This window comes from Zeus faber, assembly GCF_960531495.2.
Source record: "Zeus faber genome assembly, chromosome: 15".
NCBI classification, from domain to species: Eukaryota; Metazoa; Chordata; class Actinopteri; order Zeiformes; family Zeidae; genus Zeus; species Zeus faber.
In genome coordinates this window covers 17,143,596-17,162,785 of record NC_137194.1, presented here as the reverse complement: position 1 = coordinate 17,162,785, position 19,190 = coordinate 17,143,596, and the positions used below count along the sequence as shown (strand labels likewise).

The 19,190-nt window shown below is 45.7% G+C and overlaps 2 protein-coding genes across 6 annotated transcripts in view; both read right to left on the bottom strand.

Moving 5' to 3' along the window:
* The window catches only part of dgkaa (diacylglycerol kinase, alpha a), a 22,912-nt gene extending 16,647 nt beyond the window's left edge, over positions 1-6,265 (bottom strand). For 3 of the 4 annotated variants that reach the window (XM_080014854.1, XM_080014857.1, XM_080014856.1), the window contains exons 1-3: positions 6,136-6,265; positions 1,155-1,258; positions 393-469 (exon numbers count right to left, since the gene is read on the bottom strand). In XM_080014854.1, the coding sequence (XP_079870980.1) occupies positions 393-469; positions 1,155-1,230 (153 nt within the window). In that variant the 5' untranslated portion in view covers positions 1,231-1,258; positions 6,136-6,265. Of the gene's footprint in view, positions 1-392; positions 470-1,154; positions 1,259-6,066 lie in introns of all 4 variants that reach the window. The other variant, XM_080014855.1, reaches the window with a different exon arrangement.
* Positions 6,266-8,568: 2,303 nt separating this feature from the next.
* On the bottom strand, positions 8,569-15,471 carry rnf41 (ring finger protein 41; the record flags this gene model as incomplete). Of its 2 annotated transcripts, none has more annotated exons than XM_080015449.1 (7): positions 15,375-15,471; positions 14,387-14,513; positions 14,155-14,270; positions 13,301-13,572; positions 11,304-11,439; positions 11,063-11,166; positions 8,569-8,923 (listed from the first exon to the last, which is right to left on the bottom strand). In XM_080015449.1, exons 3-7 carry the CDS (start codon positions 14,242-14,244, stop codon positions 8,569-8,571), a joined length of 957 nt encoding a protein of 318 aa, XP_079871575.1. In that variant the 5' UTR covers positions 14,245-14,270; positions 14,387-14,513; positions 15,375-15,471. The 2 variants fall into 2 exon arrangements, with proteins under 2 accessions (XP_079871575.1, XP_079871576.1); XM_080015450.1 differs by having other exon boundaries at positions 14,387-14,466; positions 15,375-15,439.
* Between the last annotated feature and the right edge of the window lie 3,719 nt (positions 15,472-19,190).

Genomic DNA, 19,190 nt, shown 5'->3' with positions numbered 1-19,190 from the left:
CCATAGCCAATCAATGTGATTAGTTTCGGCACAAAGTCGTTAGCGCTGCCCTCTTCTGATCCACAGCGTCTCATTGAGCTTTGAGCTTAGTCTGCACAGGGGCGGCTGGCGCAGGACGCCATGCCGTGTCAGCAAGAAGCCACCCCGTTTGGAAACACTTTGAAGACTTTCCTCTCAGGGCAGCTTCACCCAGTTCATCAATAACGCTCCATGCAAATAGCAACGATCACAATCACACACCCATTTCCCTAACCCACTATCCCCACTGCGATCTGTAATGGACTCCACTTGGCCGCTGCTCGGCTTTTTTCAGGACGCATGGCAGGGGGGCAGGGGGAAGAGGGGATGGCTGTGATGGAGGAGGCGGAAAGCAGGACGCGGTGTGTCCTCACCTCCCCATGTCGGTGCTGTGCCAGGCGGCCATCTGCGTCGAATTCCCGCAGCACATCTTTCACCTTCAGGCTGCAGTCTGGACGGACACACACACACACACACACACACACACACACACACACACACACACACACACACACACACACACACACACACACACACACACACACTTTGGAGCGTCACAACGGATGCACACACACATATAGCATTGACTATCATCTTTATATATCTTTTAGCTAAAAAGATGGGTGAAGATGGGTCGATAGATAGATAGATAGATAGATAGATAGATAGATAGATAGATACAATAAAAAAAAATCTAAAATATCGTCCAATATATACTTAACCTAATGATAAACAACAGATATAACCTAAAAATAACAGAAAAAACAAACCCCAGACAAATGTTTAAGACTATAGAAAAAAAGACCTGAAAAATAAAGTCAGATCCAAAAATGAAATACATTCCTGTATAATCATGAAAAATTTCAAAAAGAAATAATAATAATATTAATGAAGCAGAATATGAATAAGAGTATGAATATAAAATCAAACCTGAATATAACCATGAAACAGTAAAGATCATCTTGAAAAAACCCCATACGCCAAAACCAAAACTTGGCAGTACAAGGCAACGTGTAGGTGTAGTGATTCTACGTTAGCGATGCATATATCTATATAAGGAAGCCAGAGTTTGAGAGTGTGTGTGTGTGTGTGTGTGTGTGAAGTGGAAGGAGCCCGTCAGCCAGCCACGCACTCACAGTCGATGTACTGCTGCAGCTGGATGAAGTCGACAGGGTTCAGTTCCTTCACCTCTGGGTCTGTGGGGGCGGACATGGCGGCTGCTTCTGCACCGGCTTCCCGCCTGCCGACAGATGAGAGGAAGGAGTGAGAGAGAGAGAGAGAGAGCGAGAGAGAGATGGAGTAAGAGAGGAGAGGAGAGAGGGGGCGGCGTGAAGCGCACGGGGCCGTGAGCAGAACACAATAGCAGCTTTCCTCCCGTGCTGATACCGGTAACCCGGAACCAGAACCGTGGCTCACAACCGCGGGTGATTGTTGTTTTTGCAGAACAAGCAGGGCCGACGTGGGACCGGCCCCTTAGAATCCTCCTGGGATGGCCTTCTAGCCTCATAACAGTGACATTATGAACGGTGACACACGACTTCTCGTCAACTCTTCAATGTAGATTTACACCTCCGACCAGGACGGAGACGTTGTGAAACTGGGTCTGATGTCGGAAACGATAAAGACACCCCAGACACTCCGTCCCTGGGGAATCTTTGCACTCAAACTATTTTTTGCTGTACTTTGGCCTTTAGCCATTAACCCAAATTAGCCTTTTCTTTTTTAACTGTTAATACCCAGATTTTTTTTTTTTTTAAGAAGTCGTAGCGAGGGTTATCAATAGGAATAGTACAGAATTAAAGTGAAACAATGCATTGTGCCAAGAAGACTATGGAATATGGAAATGTTTTTGGAAGAATATAATGTATAACTCACAAATATTTTATACATATATACACACACAAACACAAACACACACACACATACACCCACACACACACATATTTATACAGTATATATATATATACTGTCCACCCACACACACACACACACACACACACACACACAGGAAAACAGCACCCACTCTCTCCATGTGACGTGAGACTCAACGTGCACTCTGTCGGGCTCTGGAAGGGTCAGGCCGTCCCCGCTTCATTCACTCTGAGGCTCTGCAGCGTTGCCTAGCACTGGTGTTTATGGGCCGAGTGGGAGTGGGGGACGGCAGAGTGACACTTCTGTGGGACACAGAGGAGGTTGGCTTTTTTTTGTCGCCCCCCTCCCCCTCCACTTAATCACCTCAACCTCTCTGGAAAAATAAAGATCCTGGAACTTAATTAGCCTCCTTGACAGTAGTTCTTCACTTTCTGAACGTGTGATACCTACAAAACAACAAATCCTGCACACGCGCCGGGGATTGAATATCTCAATGAATGTCCCATGCTATTATTTCCCTTTTTCCTCTGCCGCTTGGGAAACACAACACCGGCAGCACATCGCTTTTCCCTCATGGCTCCACTGCATCATTGCGGCCTGCTACAAGGGGATAAGGCGTAATCTGATTCTCCGCTTCCTGATGGGATAATTATTTGCATGCTCTGCATTCGCATGCAGAGTGAAAATCAGCGCCGGTTGAAACGAGCGTGAACGAGGGAGTGAGTGTAAACGGCCGGATCCATGCACGCCTCTCTCAAACGCGCGGGGAGTTCAAAACATCAACAGGACGCGTCGGAGAGAGATATAACCTGTGGGTTTTATTAAAGCGTGTGACCGCCTGCCTGTGGGCATGCGGCTGGAGGAGGAACCGCGGGTTTTATCGTCGTCCCGGGTTGCGGGTGGGGCTGTCGTGCGCCTCCGCTCAGATTCCTGTTTGAAAAGGGTCGAGTCAGGTTGTTTAGATGACTCCTTATCACAGACACAGACAAAGCCTCCGAGGGCTTCACAGGCCGAGCGCCGTTTGACAGCGACCCCTTCACCCCCTCAGCCCGCAGATGGCCCTGGCAAAACTCCCACCACCCGCAGCGAGAAAGGGAATAAAAACCAGGAAATGGCGGGGTTCCCTTTCCAGACTGACCCGGTGGGTCACATGACAAGAAAAACAGAGAAAGTACTAACAACACATAGGGAAGGACACAAAGTTATAGTTTGAAAGATGGCTTAAAACCCCCAAATGCGGGTTGTTTACACGAAAAACGACGGATTGCAATTAAAATCAACCTGCAGAAGGAACCTGTGGGAGGCAGTCGGCTGTTTGGACAATCACTTCGGGAGAACAAAAAATAAATAAAATAAAAACAAAAAATGCTAATTGTGAATCAGTGGGTGATTTGGAATAAGGATCAAGATTCAAGATTCAAGAGGTTATTTGTCCCATACATATACATAAACCGTCCGATTTCATTTCAACATGACTTTCAGTTTTCAAACCTGACATCACACGTCCACGTCGACAGCTCGCGTTCAAGCGACCCAACACCCTTTTCTAGAAGGAGATAAATGACTTTCAAGTCGTGGTTTGGGGGGGACAACCTTTTCGGGGTTTTGGTTTGTTTTTTTCACGCGTGGGCAGATGTTCGCGCAAGCTGTCACGACGCCCACGCCCGCGTCGAGGAAGTGCGCCGCCCGGGAACGCACGACGCGGCGCGCGGTCGGGGGAAAAAAAAAAACCAAAAACACGCACCAAAAAACAAAAAAACAAAAAAAAACACGGGTTACGCTTATTTCGGTTTTTTCTTTGACAAATGATTCACGTCATCGTCACCCGCGGGGGGGAAATATAAAAAAAAAAAAAAAAAAAAAAAAAAAAAAAAAAACACCCCTACGCTGAATTCGGCACGGATTACGCTCGGGGAGGCGAGGGCAGGGGAAGGCCACGCGTGGTGGTTGCTATGGAAAGTGTTTCCCTCCTTGGGTGACGAACGGGTCGTGGGAGGGAGCCCGGCTCCTCCGCCTCCCACGCCGGGTCTCCTCATAAACCACGGGCCGCGCTCCCAATCGCATTCTGCACGCAGACGCAGCCGTGCCTCGGTGCGCGGAGCGGGGAGCGCTCCCTCATTATGAACTGGACGTCTGCTCGAAAGGTCACTTCCCGGGCGCGGGTTTGGAAGTTTCCAAACCTGGCCTCGGCGTGGCAGGTATAGTCTCGCACTTGACGTGGGTTAAATCAGGACAAAACTAATCCAGAATTTAAAAAAAAAAAAAAAAAAACACAAAAAAAAACCATTGTTTACTTTAAGATGAATAAGTCCTAGACTACGTTGTGAGTCCTAGACCGAGGTTAATGAATGACTAGTCAGCTCCTTCTGTGTGGTGTCGGTGCTGGTCCATAACCAATTTTCTATACAGTTAATGTCAGCCTGGAGGCCACACCCGTTTATCCAAAAAATAAAACTTTCCCCTGGCCAGGTGCAATTTAAGCCTCCACTTAGACCTAGATGAGCTCTGGGTCTTCCTTCTGGAAATCGGGGTTGTTGTTTTGTTGTTTTTAATAATACCAGGACAAGGGGAGTTCTGAGACTATTCCAAACCATGACTGAGAAATGCCGTTTCAGTTGGTCCTGATCAAAACATTTGATTAGGCCAAACTGCGCCACAGAGTAAAAGCTTTTGGCTGCCACTGTTTCTTGCACCATTTGCCCCGGTATACTCTTCTGACACATCCTCCTTGTTTCCGCATGGGCCTGTCTTTGAGTCTTTTGAGCTTGAAACTGAGAGAGTGGTACTTAGGTGATGAAATCCAACAAGTATAAATATGAATCATAGGCCTGATTTGACTTAAAAAAAAAAAAAAAAAAATGTTAAAACCAAACTATGAATAACAGTCCTGGAAGAAGAGAGAAAAAAAAGGAAATGTGGGCGAGGCTTTCTCTGCTGCTTGGCTTCAGAGCTCTGCCCATCACTCTGTGTTCTGACTTGAATGTGACTTATGTAACATGTTTTTTTTTTCTGTGCGGAGGCAGCTGTGCTGTTTTAAACCCACCCAGGCTGTTGGGGAAACCCGGTGATTCGCTTTTTACACGAGTATCTAGGCATCTCTGGCCAAAACGAAATGAAAAAAACAAGACAAACTGAAAGGCTTGTTTTCAATAATCCACACAGAAAACAGTTGTACATAATCTAAGTCTTTAAATTGCCTGGCACTAAAGCATGCACTTGCAGTGCAAGGCTGGTGTCTACTAATAGACCAAATGTATAATTATCTTAATTATGCATCCAAATGTGCGTGAATGTTCACATAAATAAAAAAGTGTGTATGTATATTATTGTATTGCAATTTGCGACATATTCACTGGGATGTTATGTGTCAGGGAACACAGGGAATACAGAACATTATATCTTGTGCGGCTTTGCAGATAATTATAGTAGATAATAAGTCAACTCTTGTGAGGGAAGAATGGAGGCTTGACTGAGTGACTGCACATGAGTCACTCGGAGGAATGAGCAGCAAATGGGTTCTGGGATTCTAGTTCATACGCAGCCCCTGGCCTCTGATCTGAACATTAACAATGGGGCAATTAACCCCCCCCCCCCCCCCCCCCGAATTATTGATCTGAATCTAAAAGCTCTGTTGCAGCGAGACAAAACGGAGACAACAGCAGAGACCTGCAAAGCCTCCACCTGCCGGTGGAGCAGCAGCTCCTCCACCAGCTGTTTACCTACGACTCGGATGGTTTTGATCGTGAGAGCGAAGGGAAACGGCCCCTTCCGAACGACAGATCCCCATCCATATCATTCAATCAAGTGGAACGCGACGGGCGAGGCCCACGCAGCGGACCCGCAACTCTGTTCGCAAAACTCCCACAAATCAAAGCCGCGCGACTCGGACCCAAAACGCTCGTTCACTCCCAACTTGTGGCGCGACGGATGAACGGCGGAGGTGTCCCGAAATAGCAGGGGACCAGTGACGGGTTCTCCACACCGACATCCAAGACGCCCCCCCCTCCTCCACACCTCGGAGGGACCGGGGCAGAAATGCAGCGGGGCACACGGGCACCGCGCGGGCACCGCACGGGGAAGACGCTCCGATCGCTTATTTATAGGCGGCGTTCACAGGATCAGTGCGGATCAGATGAAGAGCCACCGGGACCAATGCAAAAGTTTTGATCCACTCACCCCAGCTGACAAGTCCCGTTTCTGTCTCCGGGTCGCGCTGAAACTTTCTATTTCTCCACCGTCGTTTACCTTTCGCCGGCGGATCCGTTTCCCCGTGGGCGGCAGGCGGAGCGGGCGGACGACTCCTCTTCGCTGCGTCGCCGGCGGACCCGAAACGCAGGCGGCGGGGTCCGAGTGGAATCCGAGCGCGGTGCGGAGTGTGTGGTTCCAGGCGGAGTGACTGGCTCCCACGCCCAGATCAGTGCGTCTCTACTCGGCTTGACGCGCCGCCTCGCCCCCCACGCACGCACGCACGCACGCACGCACGCACTTTGACCCCGGCCCTCACACTCACACATACACATACACACACACACAGATAGATAGATAGATAGATAGATAGATAGATAGGCAATATATATCAACCTAAAAAAATACTCAAAAGGTAAAAGGGCAATATACTATAAACCTAAAGAAATAAACAATAAACTTTTGTATCAACAATCCACACCGTTAAAAATATGAAATTGTGCAGGTTTGCATACATATGCTTTATATATTTAAAGTAAAACATGTACGTACTGGCCTACTGTGTGTTCCAGGGTGGAAAACAACATATTACAATATAATACATACAGTACTGCAAAAAAAATAGTGTTTTATAATTCCCCTTTATCACTTTTATCTGACTCAGATCACCAAGGTAAATAAAACAAAACTCACAGTGACATGTAGTGACAAAACCATTGGACCAGCAGGTCACATTCCACAGGGTTTAGGCTTCACAATAGAACTGACTCTGAAAGAGCAGATCCCAGTCTGTACACACACAACATTCCTCTTGCTGGTCGCACTTGGATTATTTCCATGTTTTCCTACTTACAATAAGTGTTATAATTACCTCTTTCATACACCCATTGCTTATCTGTGCAGGTTTTGGATTTTTAGTTTGTTCCTTATATCCTGTCTTGAATCTTGAATCTTGTATTTTTAATCTATTTCTTGTATTGGCCACACAGAATTGGTGACCTGTGGGTGGGCTGTGGGCATCTCGCTGTCTTAATATCTACATGTGTTTATTTTGTGTGTTGCTTTTCTTGGCCAGGGCCCTCTTGAAAAAGATTCAATCTCAATGTGACCACCCTGGTAAAAATAAAATAAAAATATTCCTAAAAGTTTTAAGTGCTCAATAAATAAAATGTACAGGGCGTTGTGTTTATTAGTTCTCTGTAACGTAGTCCCATGGAAGTTCTTACTGGATCACGAGTGACATGATGTGGTGTAAACAAGGCACTACACATGATCCTAGTTTAAAAAAACCAAAACAAAAACATGTTCATACAGGCAAATGACTCCTTCGGAATCAAGTTCAATATTTTATTTCTTTTCATCTGTACATTAACAACACAGCACGGGAGAGACACAAAAACATAAAACAAACAGAAAAAATAGAGGACTCAAATGTCCAAATTCCTCCGTTTCCTTCGTCTTGTTAGATCCGCGTGCACCTCATGACGCCGTAAAGTCCTTCAGAGAGTTTAGACTGGACACCAACAAGGTCCAAGTTGTTGGTTTTTGCAAAAAATAAAATAAAATGGAAAAAAAAAAAAATAATAAAATAAAAAGTGAGCAGATATTTATGCGTGAAATTAAAATAATGCATGTAATTACATCATCATCATCAACAACATGAGAATCACCGAACATGCAGCTGCTATGATTTGGTGAAATCATGTATTACAATGTCTTATGCCCAATCAGACTTCGGTCCCGACACTTCACTGCGACCTGGCATACAGACTATACAACTGAGGCCATGACGAAAACTAAATCTCGTTTTTCCTTTTACAAAAAAGAAACCTCGAATGCACTCAGGAGGCAAATGTACATACAACATATGATATTACTTTCAAGCATGTTTATGTTAAAAGGCAACACAATAAATAGAACAAAATGGCACACAAGTGTGAAGCACAAGGTCTCATAAAATATACACAAGGAACTAAAAACTAGCGCAAGGAAAAAAAAAAAAAAAAAAAAAAGAAAAAGTCAACTTCCCTTGAAACAGTAACAAGCTGGGTAAAGAGGAAAAGAAAACAAACAAAAAAAAAAAAAAAACACATTCTAATTACATTAAGAGGTTAATATTTTCGTAATTCAATATAATATTTCTATTTACAGCTGTTTATACAAGTGAGGACAGTAAATGGGGCGTACGGAGAAGCGTGTTACTATTCGGATGATGCAGAAGCATAACAATCAATGTGTTAAAGCACGTACGTATCAAGTTATAACCCTTGTAAACATTAATTCTCCTCAATTTTTCCTCTGATATCAGCGGTGAGATCGAGTCCCCGGGTTGCCAGGTTCATTTCCTTCTTTAAGGCATAGGTATCGAGCGTGTGGACGAACCTCTTATCAGACAATAGTCGTTTGAAAAAAAAAACAAAAACTGAATAAAGGAAAATAGAAATACAGCCCCCCCCCCCCAAATCCCCCCTTGTCTCTCGACCGTCACCATGGTTATAAGATCTCCTCGACGCCGTGCGCAAAGATCATGACCAGGCCCGGCTCCAGGATCATGTCCTCGCCCATGTGCTGGTTCTCGCACGCCATCACCACCACCGCCTGCTTGCCGGGGATGCGCTTGGCCACGTAGTTCTCGTAGTAGCGGCGGTTCATCTGCCGGGTCTCCAGCGTGGCCAGGCCCTGCGGCCAGCTGCGCTCGTGCGCGTTCTCGATCAGGTCGTTGACGATGGACAACGGGCAGCCGCTGTCGATCAGCGAGCGCTTGATGACCGCCTGCAGCACAGCGTCCGGCGTGGAGATCATGCCGCCCCAGCGTGTTACTCGCGCCGGCTGCATGGAGTTCACCCACCTGCAGGGGTCGGGGGGGGGGTGGGGGGGGGGGTCATTAGCAATGTCCATAGCATGAGGTTATTTATCAGACACTTCTGTCCAAAGCAACTCAGAATCAGCACATTTTGTTGGTAGAATCAAACCACTGTATCACAGTCGCAGCTAAACCGTCTCTAGAAACAACCAGCTGATCACACCAGTAAGGAAAAGATGCCGAATTATGGTTTATAAAACAATACAGCCATCTTGATGTGGCTTTAACCTTTAGGCCAGCAGCCTAAAACACGGCTTTCCGTTCTTTCATCTGGAATAAAAATATAATAAAATAATAATACTAATAAATAGAGCTGCAGGCAACCAGACACCGGGTCCTGTTTAGTCATGTTAGGTACGTATTACAGTTTACCGGGTTCTCTGAAACGTGGTACGACTTTCCGAGCTTACATTGAACGCCGCATCGGTTGCCTGGGGCCCCCTCGGTCGTCTCCTGGTTGCTCGCCTCGTGGAGCAATCGTTACGCAGCCTATACAGCGCAACCCTCCGAATGCCAATGAGCGTTGGTTCACGATGTCACGAAGCGCTTCACAAACGAATCAAGGTATGCCGAAATTCTTCATCTTCCACTTAATTCGCAACAGTTTTTCACTAATTCCTGCTACATATGTATAACGAGACCTCAACCATATCTGTGGGCTCAGCGATTGTCATGTTTCAGATACTTTCAGCCCAAAAAACGTCAAGAAGATTAAAAACAATCCCAGCAAATTTTTGCGGGAATTTGTAAAACGCAGCAGGGGTTACAGTTTTCCGAGTTTCCTTTCAACGCAGCATCGGCTCGAGTTGTCCATCTGCGTGTTGCAAGTGGCCGCAAGTGAGGTCAGAGAGAGGAAGCTTGGACTTATAACTTTGGATGATGATGTCACAAAGCGGGCCAGCTCCTGAAACTAATCAAATTGTCTCAACGTTCTTCTACTTCCAGTAAAATGAAGACAGTTTTTCACTCAATTCTGCTCCAAAAGTATATCGATATTGATCAAAATGGAACGACAAGAGTTCCGTCTCTAACAAGACCTCAACCATGTCTGTGTGTACTGCAATTTTCTCCTTCCAGATACCTCTCACCTGGAAAACTCCAAGACAAAAAATAATAATTAAAAAAAATCCCAGCAATAGGGAGACAGCCCTGCAGATCGATGTGGATCGTGGGCGCCCCAATGCGCTGCTCCATGCACCTGTCTCCCTATGCAATCCTATATGGGATTATTTTGGTTTTAAACCGGCAGCAACTGGCAAGCAGGACGCAAAAGCAGTCATTTGCCGCCCTTGCCAATGGGTCCAGGTTGGTTTAAACAATCACTTAGAGGATAGCAAATAAAAATAAAATGGATCAAATCGTGCAATTATCCCGGCAACGACTGCGGCTCACAAGGACTGGCCCCCACGCCCCGGTAACGCGTGCGTGTGTGTGTGTGTGTGTGTGTGTGTGCGCGCGCATGTGCGCACACGCGAATGGAAGAGAGTAAACCCGTTCCAAAGTGACCGGGAAACAGGGTTTACGGTGATGCATTCTTGTTTTTGTGGATTTCTCTGTACGGGGAGAAAAGCACCGGGCGTGGTCCATGTTTAGAGGAACTTTAGAGTTCATTATCAATTAACAAAACAAAAGGACAAAAATAGGCCAATAATAATAATAAAAAATAATAATAAAAATCATAATATATATCAACCGCCAACGGACTCAGCCCATGGCCGTTGCCGATATATTTGTCCAATCACCGAGCCCAATTCAGTTTTTGATCATCGATTAAACCATCGAAGGATCACCATCATTACCCAATGATTGATTTTCAATCATCATTCATTTAAATTATTGGTTTAGAATCATTACGTCTTGAACTACTTCAAACAATTCTCAAAATAGTCTAGGGCCCTTTTTAATGGATTCGCGATTATTCCTCAGCGGATTACTGCTCTTGAATTAACCTTAATCTGAAGTAAATCCTGATGACTGGATTCACTGTTTCACCCTCAACTAAAACCAACGTCTTCTGAAGCTAACCCACTTTGTGTGTTCACCAAACGAGAAATGAAGTGACGGCCGATCTTAAACTTCATCTTCTAGTTCCAGTCTTGTAGGTGAAGACGGCGGGAAACTCACTCTAGGATCTCGTTGTACTCGATGCTCTCCTCGAGGTTCTGCAGATTGGGATTGGCGTTTCGGATCGCTCGCATGTAGGCTTTCAGCCGCTGGAAGTCCCGTTTCTAGGAAAGAGGGGACTGAGTTTTACAATCAGGTATAAAGACGAAAAGATTGTTTTTACGTGTGTATGTTTTGTTTTTTTTAACCACTATATGTATTTGTAGTCATTTCAGAGACAAAACATTAGAATTTTCCTCACCTGCTCCCCCAGCTGATGCTTGTGCTCCGCCACCGTTTTCTCCAAATCCGAGATCTTGCTTTGCTGCTGCTGCACCACCGTGCGTAGGTGCTTGATGCAGTTGTGGTTCGGCATTTCATCTTTGGGCATCTCCAGCCTGCCGGAAGGGGAGGGGAATTCTGTTCAATGGCATGATGGATGGAGGGCCGCATCAGGCTCGGGTTGGGAATTCAAATTGCCGTTTTAGGAACACCCGCCGCCTCAGCTCTGGGGGGCCTCATCCCCACCGCGTGCTGTTGGGTGGAGGTAGCACCGGCGCTTCTGCTGTACAATTGGCTATTCATGTCACATGTTTGAAGTGACGTATTTAGGGATGTTTATGAAGGCAGTCGAACTTAAGTAATTTTAGTGGTGACTTTATTCCTCAGATTACATTTTCAATACTCTCCATGAAATATGACAAATGTTGTGGTAGACATGGTGAATAGACATTCTGAATCTGTACATATATAGTAAATCATATGATGACGTCATAAAGCACCTTACTTTAAATCTCATCTTGTTCATTTTGTTTACGAATGGTGGCGAGTCAGTGAAACCCGACCAGCTGAGTATTTGGAGTCAAAATTGTTCGGTTCATTAATATCTTCTCCATATTTGGATGACATTTAAACCACGAGATGCTTGTGACATACCAGTTCAAGCAACAGCTTAATCGTCTTCGTAAATTAGGACATTGCTGTGTTCCAGATACTTCGAGACGGGTTTGACATAATTTGGCGTGAAATGCATTGGACCGATCAAATTTGGTCGGTTTTTCACAAATTTCTGTTCCATACCTTAATGATCAATTTGAATGAAACTTCAGCCACGAGATCTTTGTAACATACCGGTTCAAACAAGATGTGAAGCGTGATCGTAGGTTCTGCCGTTCTTCTGTTCCAAATAGTTTTTGAACAATATCAATAGGGGATCCAGCCCGCAGCTGCAGGCAGCAATACACGGGGTCCATTTTAGTCGTGTTAGCTAGGAGTTATATTTTTTCTTTAGGAAGCTGCATATACATAGTTTCTTTAAAACAACAGTCTATTTTTGCCATTAAGCCAAACCTCGTCATTGTTAAAACTCTTTGTGTTGTCTGTGGAAATAGAGCTGGAGTCACAGTGACGGAAGCTGACAATTTTCAGGGGACTATTTTTCCGACCCTTTCCGAAAACATGAAACTCATCATGGACTCGCCAATTTTGTATCTTACGACTTCTGCCAATCCCACAAAGTAAGGAGGACCACAGTCCCGCATCTAAACACAAGGTCAGATTGGAATACAATGTCTTCATTTACAAAAAGACCAAAGGGATAAAATATCAATCGAACAGCCCCGCAATCATATACCAGGTAAGACGGTACATATAAACACACATACACGCCTAGTTTGTAACGTTGAACTACTACAGAGCGATGGACTCTACACTTAAGCACCACACACAACGCCATTCGACATCGCCTGCGATGTCCCAGTTCTAACGACACCTCGACAGTGTCCGTAGTTGCAGCAGGTGACACTTTTAACCCAAAAAGTGCCAAGGAAAATAATAAAAATCCTAACAGGATGGAACCCTAATAATGATAACAATCCAAAGAAAGTAAACCATTGTTCAAATCATGAGAATTCTGTATAATAATAATAATATCATGATGAATGTGTCATTTCTATATTCAGTTTTCTTTATCACACACACACACTCACTCTGTATTTTTATTTCATCTTTTCAGACTGCTTGTTCATGATTGTCAGTGGAGAAACACGCCAACCCTCACCACGACAAAGTACTTCATCGAATAAACTGATTACGTGATTCATCACCATCATGCGAGCACATTTTTACAGGTTTTCAAAGCTTGAGAATCAAGTTGTACAATGTTCCGCTCTAGCGGAACCCTGCGTATTACTCAGCACTCTACACAATCCACTCAGACGCTGCCGCTGTTCCATTTGGAGAATTAAGGACGTCACTCACCCGCAGCCCTCCTCGCAGTTGACAGGCCTCTTGGGGTTGTGCTCACAGTCCTTCAGGTGGGACTGGAGCTGGTCCAGGCGAAGCGTGGCGGTGCAGCCGAAGCCGGCGTTGTCGCAGCTGATCTGCAGCTTGGACAGCATGTTGCGCATGATGCGCGGCACTGGCCGGAGGTGGGCGAGTGTCACCACCGTGCGGTCCACCGGGCAGATCTGCTGCTGGGCAAACCACTGCGTGATGCAGGCGTTGCAGAAAGCATGCTCGCAGTGCGGGGCCTGTGGGGGAGGGGTGGGGCCAAAGCAGCACGGTTCGAGAATGGATGACGCAAGACGATGGGCAAATGAGTCTTTCGTAGCGAACAAATTTTTCAAATTAGCCATTCGTCCGCGACTCGGTAACTGTGTCCCAGCACGAACAAAAAGAGCCGTGAGCTGCGAGTCACGCATGCAGCTCAAACAGCAACAAGCACAACAAAGTGCAACTGCTAGTGTTTCTGTTCAGAGAGTGGGCGAGCAAGAGAGAGAGTGAACGAGAAAATGTGAGTGAATCTTTAACTCGCAAACTGAAAATAATTACTGAGAATAAAACAACTGAAAAAAATAATAGATACAAGGAATTTGGCATGATCCCTAATGAATGTGACTGATTTACATTTTGCTTCCACCAAAATAAGTAATAGTGAGAGTTCCATCTCACAAGACGGAGCCAGAGACACTCTTCTGGCACTCGTCCAGCCTAAAATGAACGGAGAGTCTGAAAGTTGTCAATTCTCTAAGGTGTGTGTGTGTGTGTGTGTGTGTGTGTGTGTGTCTGTCTGTCTGAAACAAAAAGGTGTGATTTCTGAGTGACGGACGTGCCTGCACTGGCTCCTCCAGCACTCCACTGCATATGGGGCACAGAAGGTCTTCATCCACCTCCCCTTGGAACCTGGTGATGTCATAGCCCATGGTACATCACTGGCACTTGCAACCTCCTGGGGAGCGAGCACATGGCGGGACCAAGTTAGGCAAACAGCTTGGCAGCAAAATACAATTTTATGAAGAGTTCATGTGAGCTTCTTGGTAGCAGAGAAAAATGATTTGGTGATACCTCACTCGCAAATGGGCCTCAGTTCTTCCATTCAGTTGTTGACCAGTTGCCGACAGGTCATATGTGCAACGGATTGCAGCCTATTTGATCAAACACATGATAATCATGATCAAAATGTGCAGAAAAACTGTAGAGAGAGAGAAGAAGAAAAAAAAAAAAAGATTGAAATTAATCACTGTCCTGAATACATTTACTGATGCCAACTGATGCTACAGAAATAAAACAAGCCTGCGATTCATTTCCAGTCGGGAGAATCATCGCCCTTCTTATCAAGAGGATGAGCAGGAACAAATAAATAAAAGGCTGACAGCGGCATCGCTCAAATCACGGTTTTGGGGGTGAACATCAGCCATTTCTGACATGTCTCGGTTTATTTTTATCCGCCCATCCATATTTAAATGGACTCATCCATCGGATTCAATCGGTGGGGAGGTCCTTAAGAGTCGTGACACAACGAATCCAAAATAAAACCAAATAAACGTCGCCGTTTTAAAACACCATGGCTCAAAAGATGTCGAAGCAACGTCGTCGACCGTTGGGTGCCGGTGTGATTCCAACCGAAACAAAAAAAGGGTGTTAAATGTGTTCGGATGAGCTGCAGCCTTGACGTCCCAGCTGACTGCTGCCTGACCCACTTTCAATGGGAGCCGCACACACCAGTCTGGGTTTGTTCGAAACACCATTTTCCCCCTCGAGCAGTAACCACCGCTTTAGATAACACGCGGCGCTGCATGCGACACACGCCCAGACAAAAAGAGAAAGGGGCCCATTTGCTCGTAATTACAGCTCCATGCTCGCTTCCAGGACACTGTTGCTCTCCATCCCCACGGCTGACCATAGCGTGCTAGCACTAGCGCGCTATCATTAGCCAGCTAGCAGGCTGGGCGACTTCCCCTGGCTGCTAACTGTCGGGCCTGGCGCCACACATGGCCGCCGCTTTCGGGACGTCGTCTCGCCGCACGGCGTTGAGAGCGTTCGTCAAACTCACAGAGCAGGCGGCCTCGGCGACGGCTCCTCTGCGCTCCCGGGCGCCTTGTTGTACCTAGCTTTGCTAGCCACGTCCCAGGCTACGGTCCACGTCTTCTTCGCCCCCTTCTTTAAAGGCAGGCCGACGTCCAACGGATAGGCGTTTGAGCGCCACCTGCCGGGCGGGCGGGGGGGATGGTGGTGGCGTGTGGGCAGGGACGGCGCTGTGACTCACCCTGCATCCTGTTCAGTTGTTCTCAGTTTGCCTTGTTTTATTTAGTTATGCATTGTTGTTGAAGTTTGTTATGACAGTGTGTGTGTGTGTGTGTGTGTGTGTGTGTTTTACCATACTGTCCCATTTCAATTTTTTGTTTTTCTCTCGTTGATTTGCAATCCCATCGTGTCGTACTCCATTTTTAGGTGCAAAAACATTCAAATGAATAATGATGAATTCAATATTTATCTGTAGATACCACGTTTCAAATGTAAGCCGCTCAGAAACGAACTAAAAATAGAACTTTTACTTCTCCTCGGGAATAAATGTCAAGATTCAAGATCTCAAGATTCAAGAGGTTTATCTGTCCCATTGTAAAAGCTGGGCCTATGACTCTAACATTGGGTGATGCAGAATGATTATAGACTAGAATGAAGAATTTATCATGGAACATCCAGGGTGACCCTAACATCCAATGGGAAAACGCAGGATGTGTTGGACTGTTGAAGAAATAACAACGCAGTAAATATTTAGCAATAGCACTTTATTGAACACAAACGACCCTAAGCCACAATGCTGAATGACAAGACCCATTGGCTGCAGCAAACATTTTACAAAATAGATTACGGTTTTAATGTCACTGGGGCGGAGCAAGGGGTGTGGTCAAGCCGCGGCTGCGGGCGACGGCACGGCCCCCTTTCCCGCGGCCGCCCAGGGAGCTTTCTTAATGTTTGTCTCTGTCTCGCAGAGGGGATCGTCAGCCGACCAGGCGTCAGAGTGAAGCGTCTTCATTCACCCTGCGCTCAAACTCAGTATTGTCTATTATTTGTCCTTTGGCCAGGAGTCTTTTTTGTTAGAGGTTGGAAATAAAAACTCTCGCCATGTCGGCAACCCACGGCCAGAAAGGCTCCGTCTCCCTCCATAAACCCATAACTGTGGGCAGAGACTCCCACAGTCACTAAAATCATTTATTGTTTTTACATTGGAAAGACAGATGCGGGTTTTTCCAAAACAGTGAATGATCGTAACTTTTTTTTTTTGTAACAAACCATCATTCACACGTTCACACAAAGGCATAACAAGGCAAAGTGCTTTCAGTAATGCATTGTCGGGAAAAAATTAAGAAATGAATGGCTTGATGTAAACATGTATGGTGAAAAGAGAGCTACCCAAAGTGGAAAAACAATGCAACAGCGAAATATCATATGACACCACAACCATGTGACAATGTGCTATATGCTAAAATGAATTGGAAATTCTATTTGATATACTCCAATCAATAAGACGGATGTTAAGTAGTAAATTATGTTTTTTTTTTTCTATTTTCAGAATTCGAAACACCGGGTCGAGTACAACTGCAATACAACAAGTTTTGCAGGGAAGACGTCTCCTTCTTTGACATTCATTCATAAAATTCACTGTGACGCCCTTTGTCTGCGTTTCAACCGCCGCCCGAGCTGCTCAAACCCTCCCGTATCACAGTATACTACAACAGACTAGGCTACACCCCTGTATATATGCCAAATTGACGACAAAACAAATTCTACTTCGGAGCAGGATATTAAAAAGATTGTCTCAACTCAAAGGCTGGACGTCAATGAAGGCCTTGTGATCCTCCAGGCTGCTGGGGACTGCTGCTGTAAAACGCAGTTGGGAGCACCTGTAACGCTGTTTGTCTGTAAAATTAAAATATCCGTCAAATGTCCTTCAATGCAACAGTGAACATATTAGTAACCAACTTGCTTCAGAACTTTATGCATGGTAGCTTTTGGACATTTTTTGCCAGTGGATCCATAGAGGTCCTTTCAAAACTACGATGGGCCTGATCAAGTGGCCACCAGATAGCTCTAGAAAGCTCCAACTTGCAAAAACATGATTGTGAAGTGCAAAAGTCTCAGTGCCAGGGATACAAAGAAGCAAAAAATGATTTTTTAAATGTGAATACCTGCTGAGAGCAAGTCTATGTCGGCGAGGTCAGCCTTCCCCTCCTTCCTGGACATGCAAATTATCTTCGCCGAGAAGACGGGGCTCCAGTTCTCAGTTCATCTCCCAGAAGACTCCGGATGCAACATGGAGAAATCTCGGTACAGGAAAAGATGCAAAGGCTGGTCAAAGACACAAACAATAATCGATTGAGTCAAACATATTCTGTGAGATGTAAACTCACCAACGCCTGGAGTGTCCACTATATGCAGAAACTCTTAGATTTTCTCTGGGACTGGTTTCGTCCCATTTGCTCGAGTCCACTGCCTCCTATGGACGGCACTCTCCGGCGTGAGCTGGTCAACCTGGCATGGTGGCCAGACGTTGTTTTACAGCCGCTCGCTCCATTGGATGGCCCGCTCTGCAGTTATAGTTGGTTCTGTGATGAGCAGAGAAATGAATAAGCCATGATAGATGAAGACCACTCCAACTTTATAATGTTAAGAGTTTAGTTTGTTGCAGACAGCATAGAGAATGAGTCAAATCCTTTCCTAAATGCGTCGACATGAACCGGATTGAGATGGAAGGGCAAGACGTCTTGCTGTACCTGGCAAAACGACTCTGGGTTCTTGTGGCTCTCGTGGTGTTGAATCCACCTGCCGGCCGGAGCGGAGCCTTTTCCAGACATTTTGGAGGCGCTCTTCCAGAAACCCTGTCGCGGGTCAATAACTCCTCCCTGGGGTGAACCCTACATCCTAAAGTTTAGAAAGTAAAAAGGAAAGAATTTTAAGAAAGTAGTCGTACTTTGCTTATCGTTGTGCTTAAATGAGACAAGATAGAGAAAGCGAGCAGACCATTGGCGAAAGCTTGATGGTACATTATTTCTGATGTTGGAGGGGATACGTCCCCCTCAATATTTGTACATTTCCCTCCCCAATAAAAACACGAAAGAAGCAGAGGACTTTTTTTTTTTTATATATAACAATATTTCCACCATTAATTGACGCAAAAAAGGCACAAATGAGTGTATAAAAATTCGGGATAATGCAGGAACTTAAGTGTTGCACGTTCAAAACGTCCCCCAGACACCCCCCCCCCAGATGTACAAACAGAACCTACCTGAACCTGCACAGTTTCCCTCAAAAAAAAAATCTCTCTTCAGTGCAGTGCTTCCCATGAGGGTCCAGGAATGTCGCGCTCTGATGTACCCCGCTGGTGATAGGTGAAAAGCTTTGGTGCGTGTGTTTCTCTCCGGGGTAACTACGGGATAACCTCTGTCGGAACCAGCGGCTTTCTCATCGGTTGAGCGACGCCGTCTCCCAAGCCTACACAGAGACGGGTCAAGGATGCCACCGGGCACCGAGGCTCATTCGACTCACGGGGTGGCGGCATCCACTGCCCTGTTTGCCCCGTGTGCCAGTGGAAGACATTTGCACGGCAGCGTGATGGGCGTCGCCATGCCCCTTTGTCAGATTCTATCTACCGGATGGATCTGGATCTCTGCCCCTATTGCCCTGTCTCTTGGCAGCAGGGGGTAGACGCAACTGGTTTCGCCTGGTTTTGTTTTTTTCCCCACAGAAAAACAAAATCCCTATTTTCCCCACTATGTACGATGAAAGCCGTAAAAAAAAAAGTTGTTTTTATTTCACCAAAACGTTTCCAATTGAAATGGAATTGTATTTCAAGCCTCTCAAAGTAGAA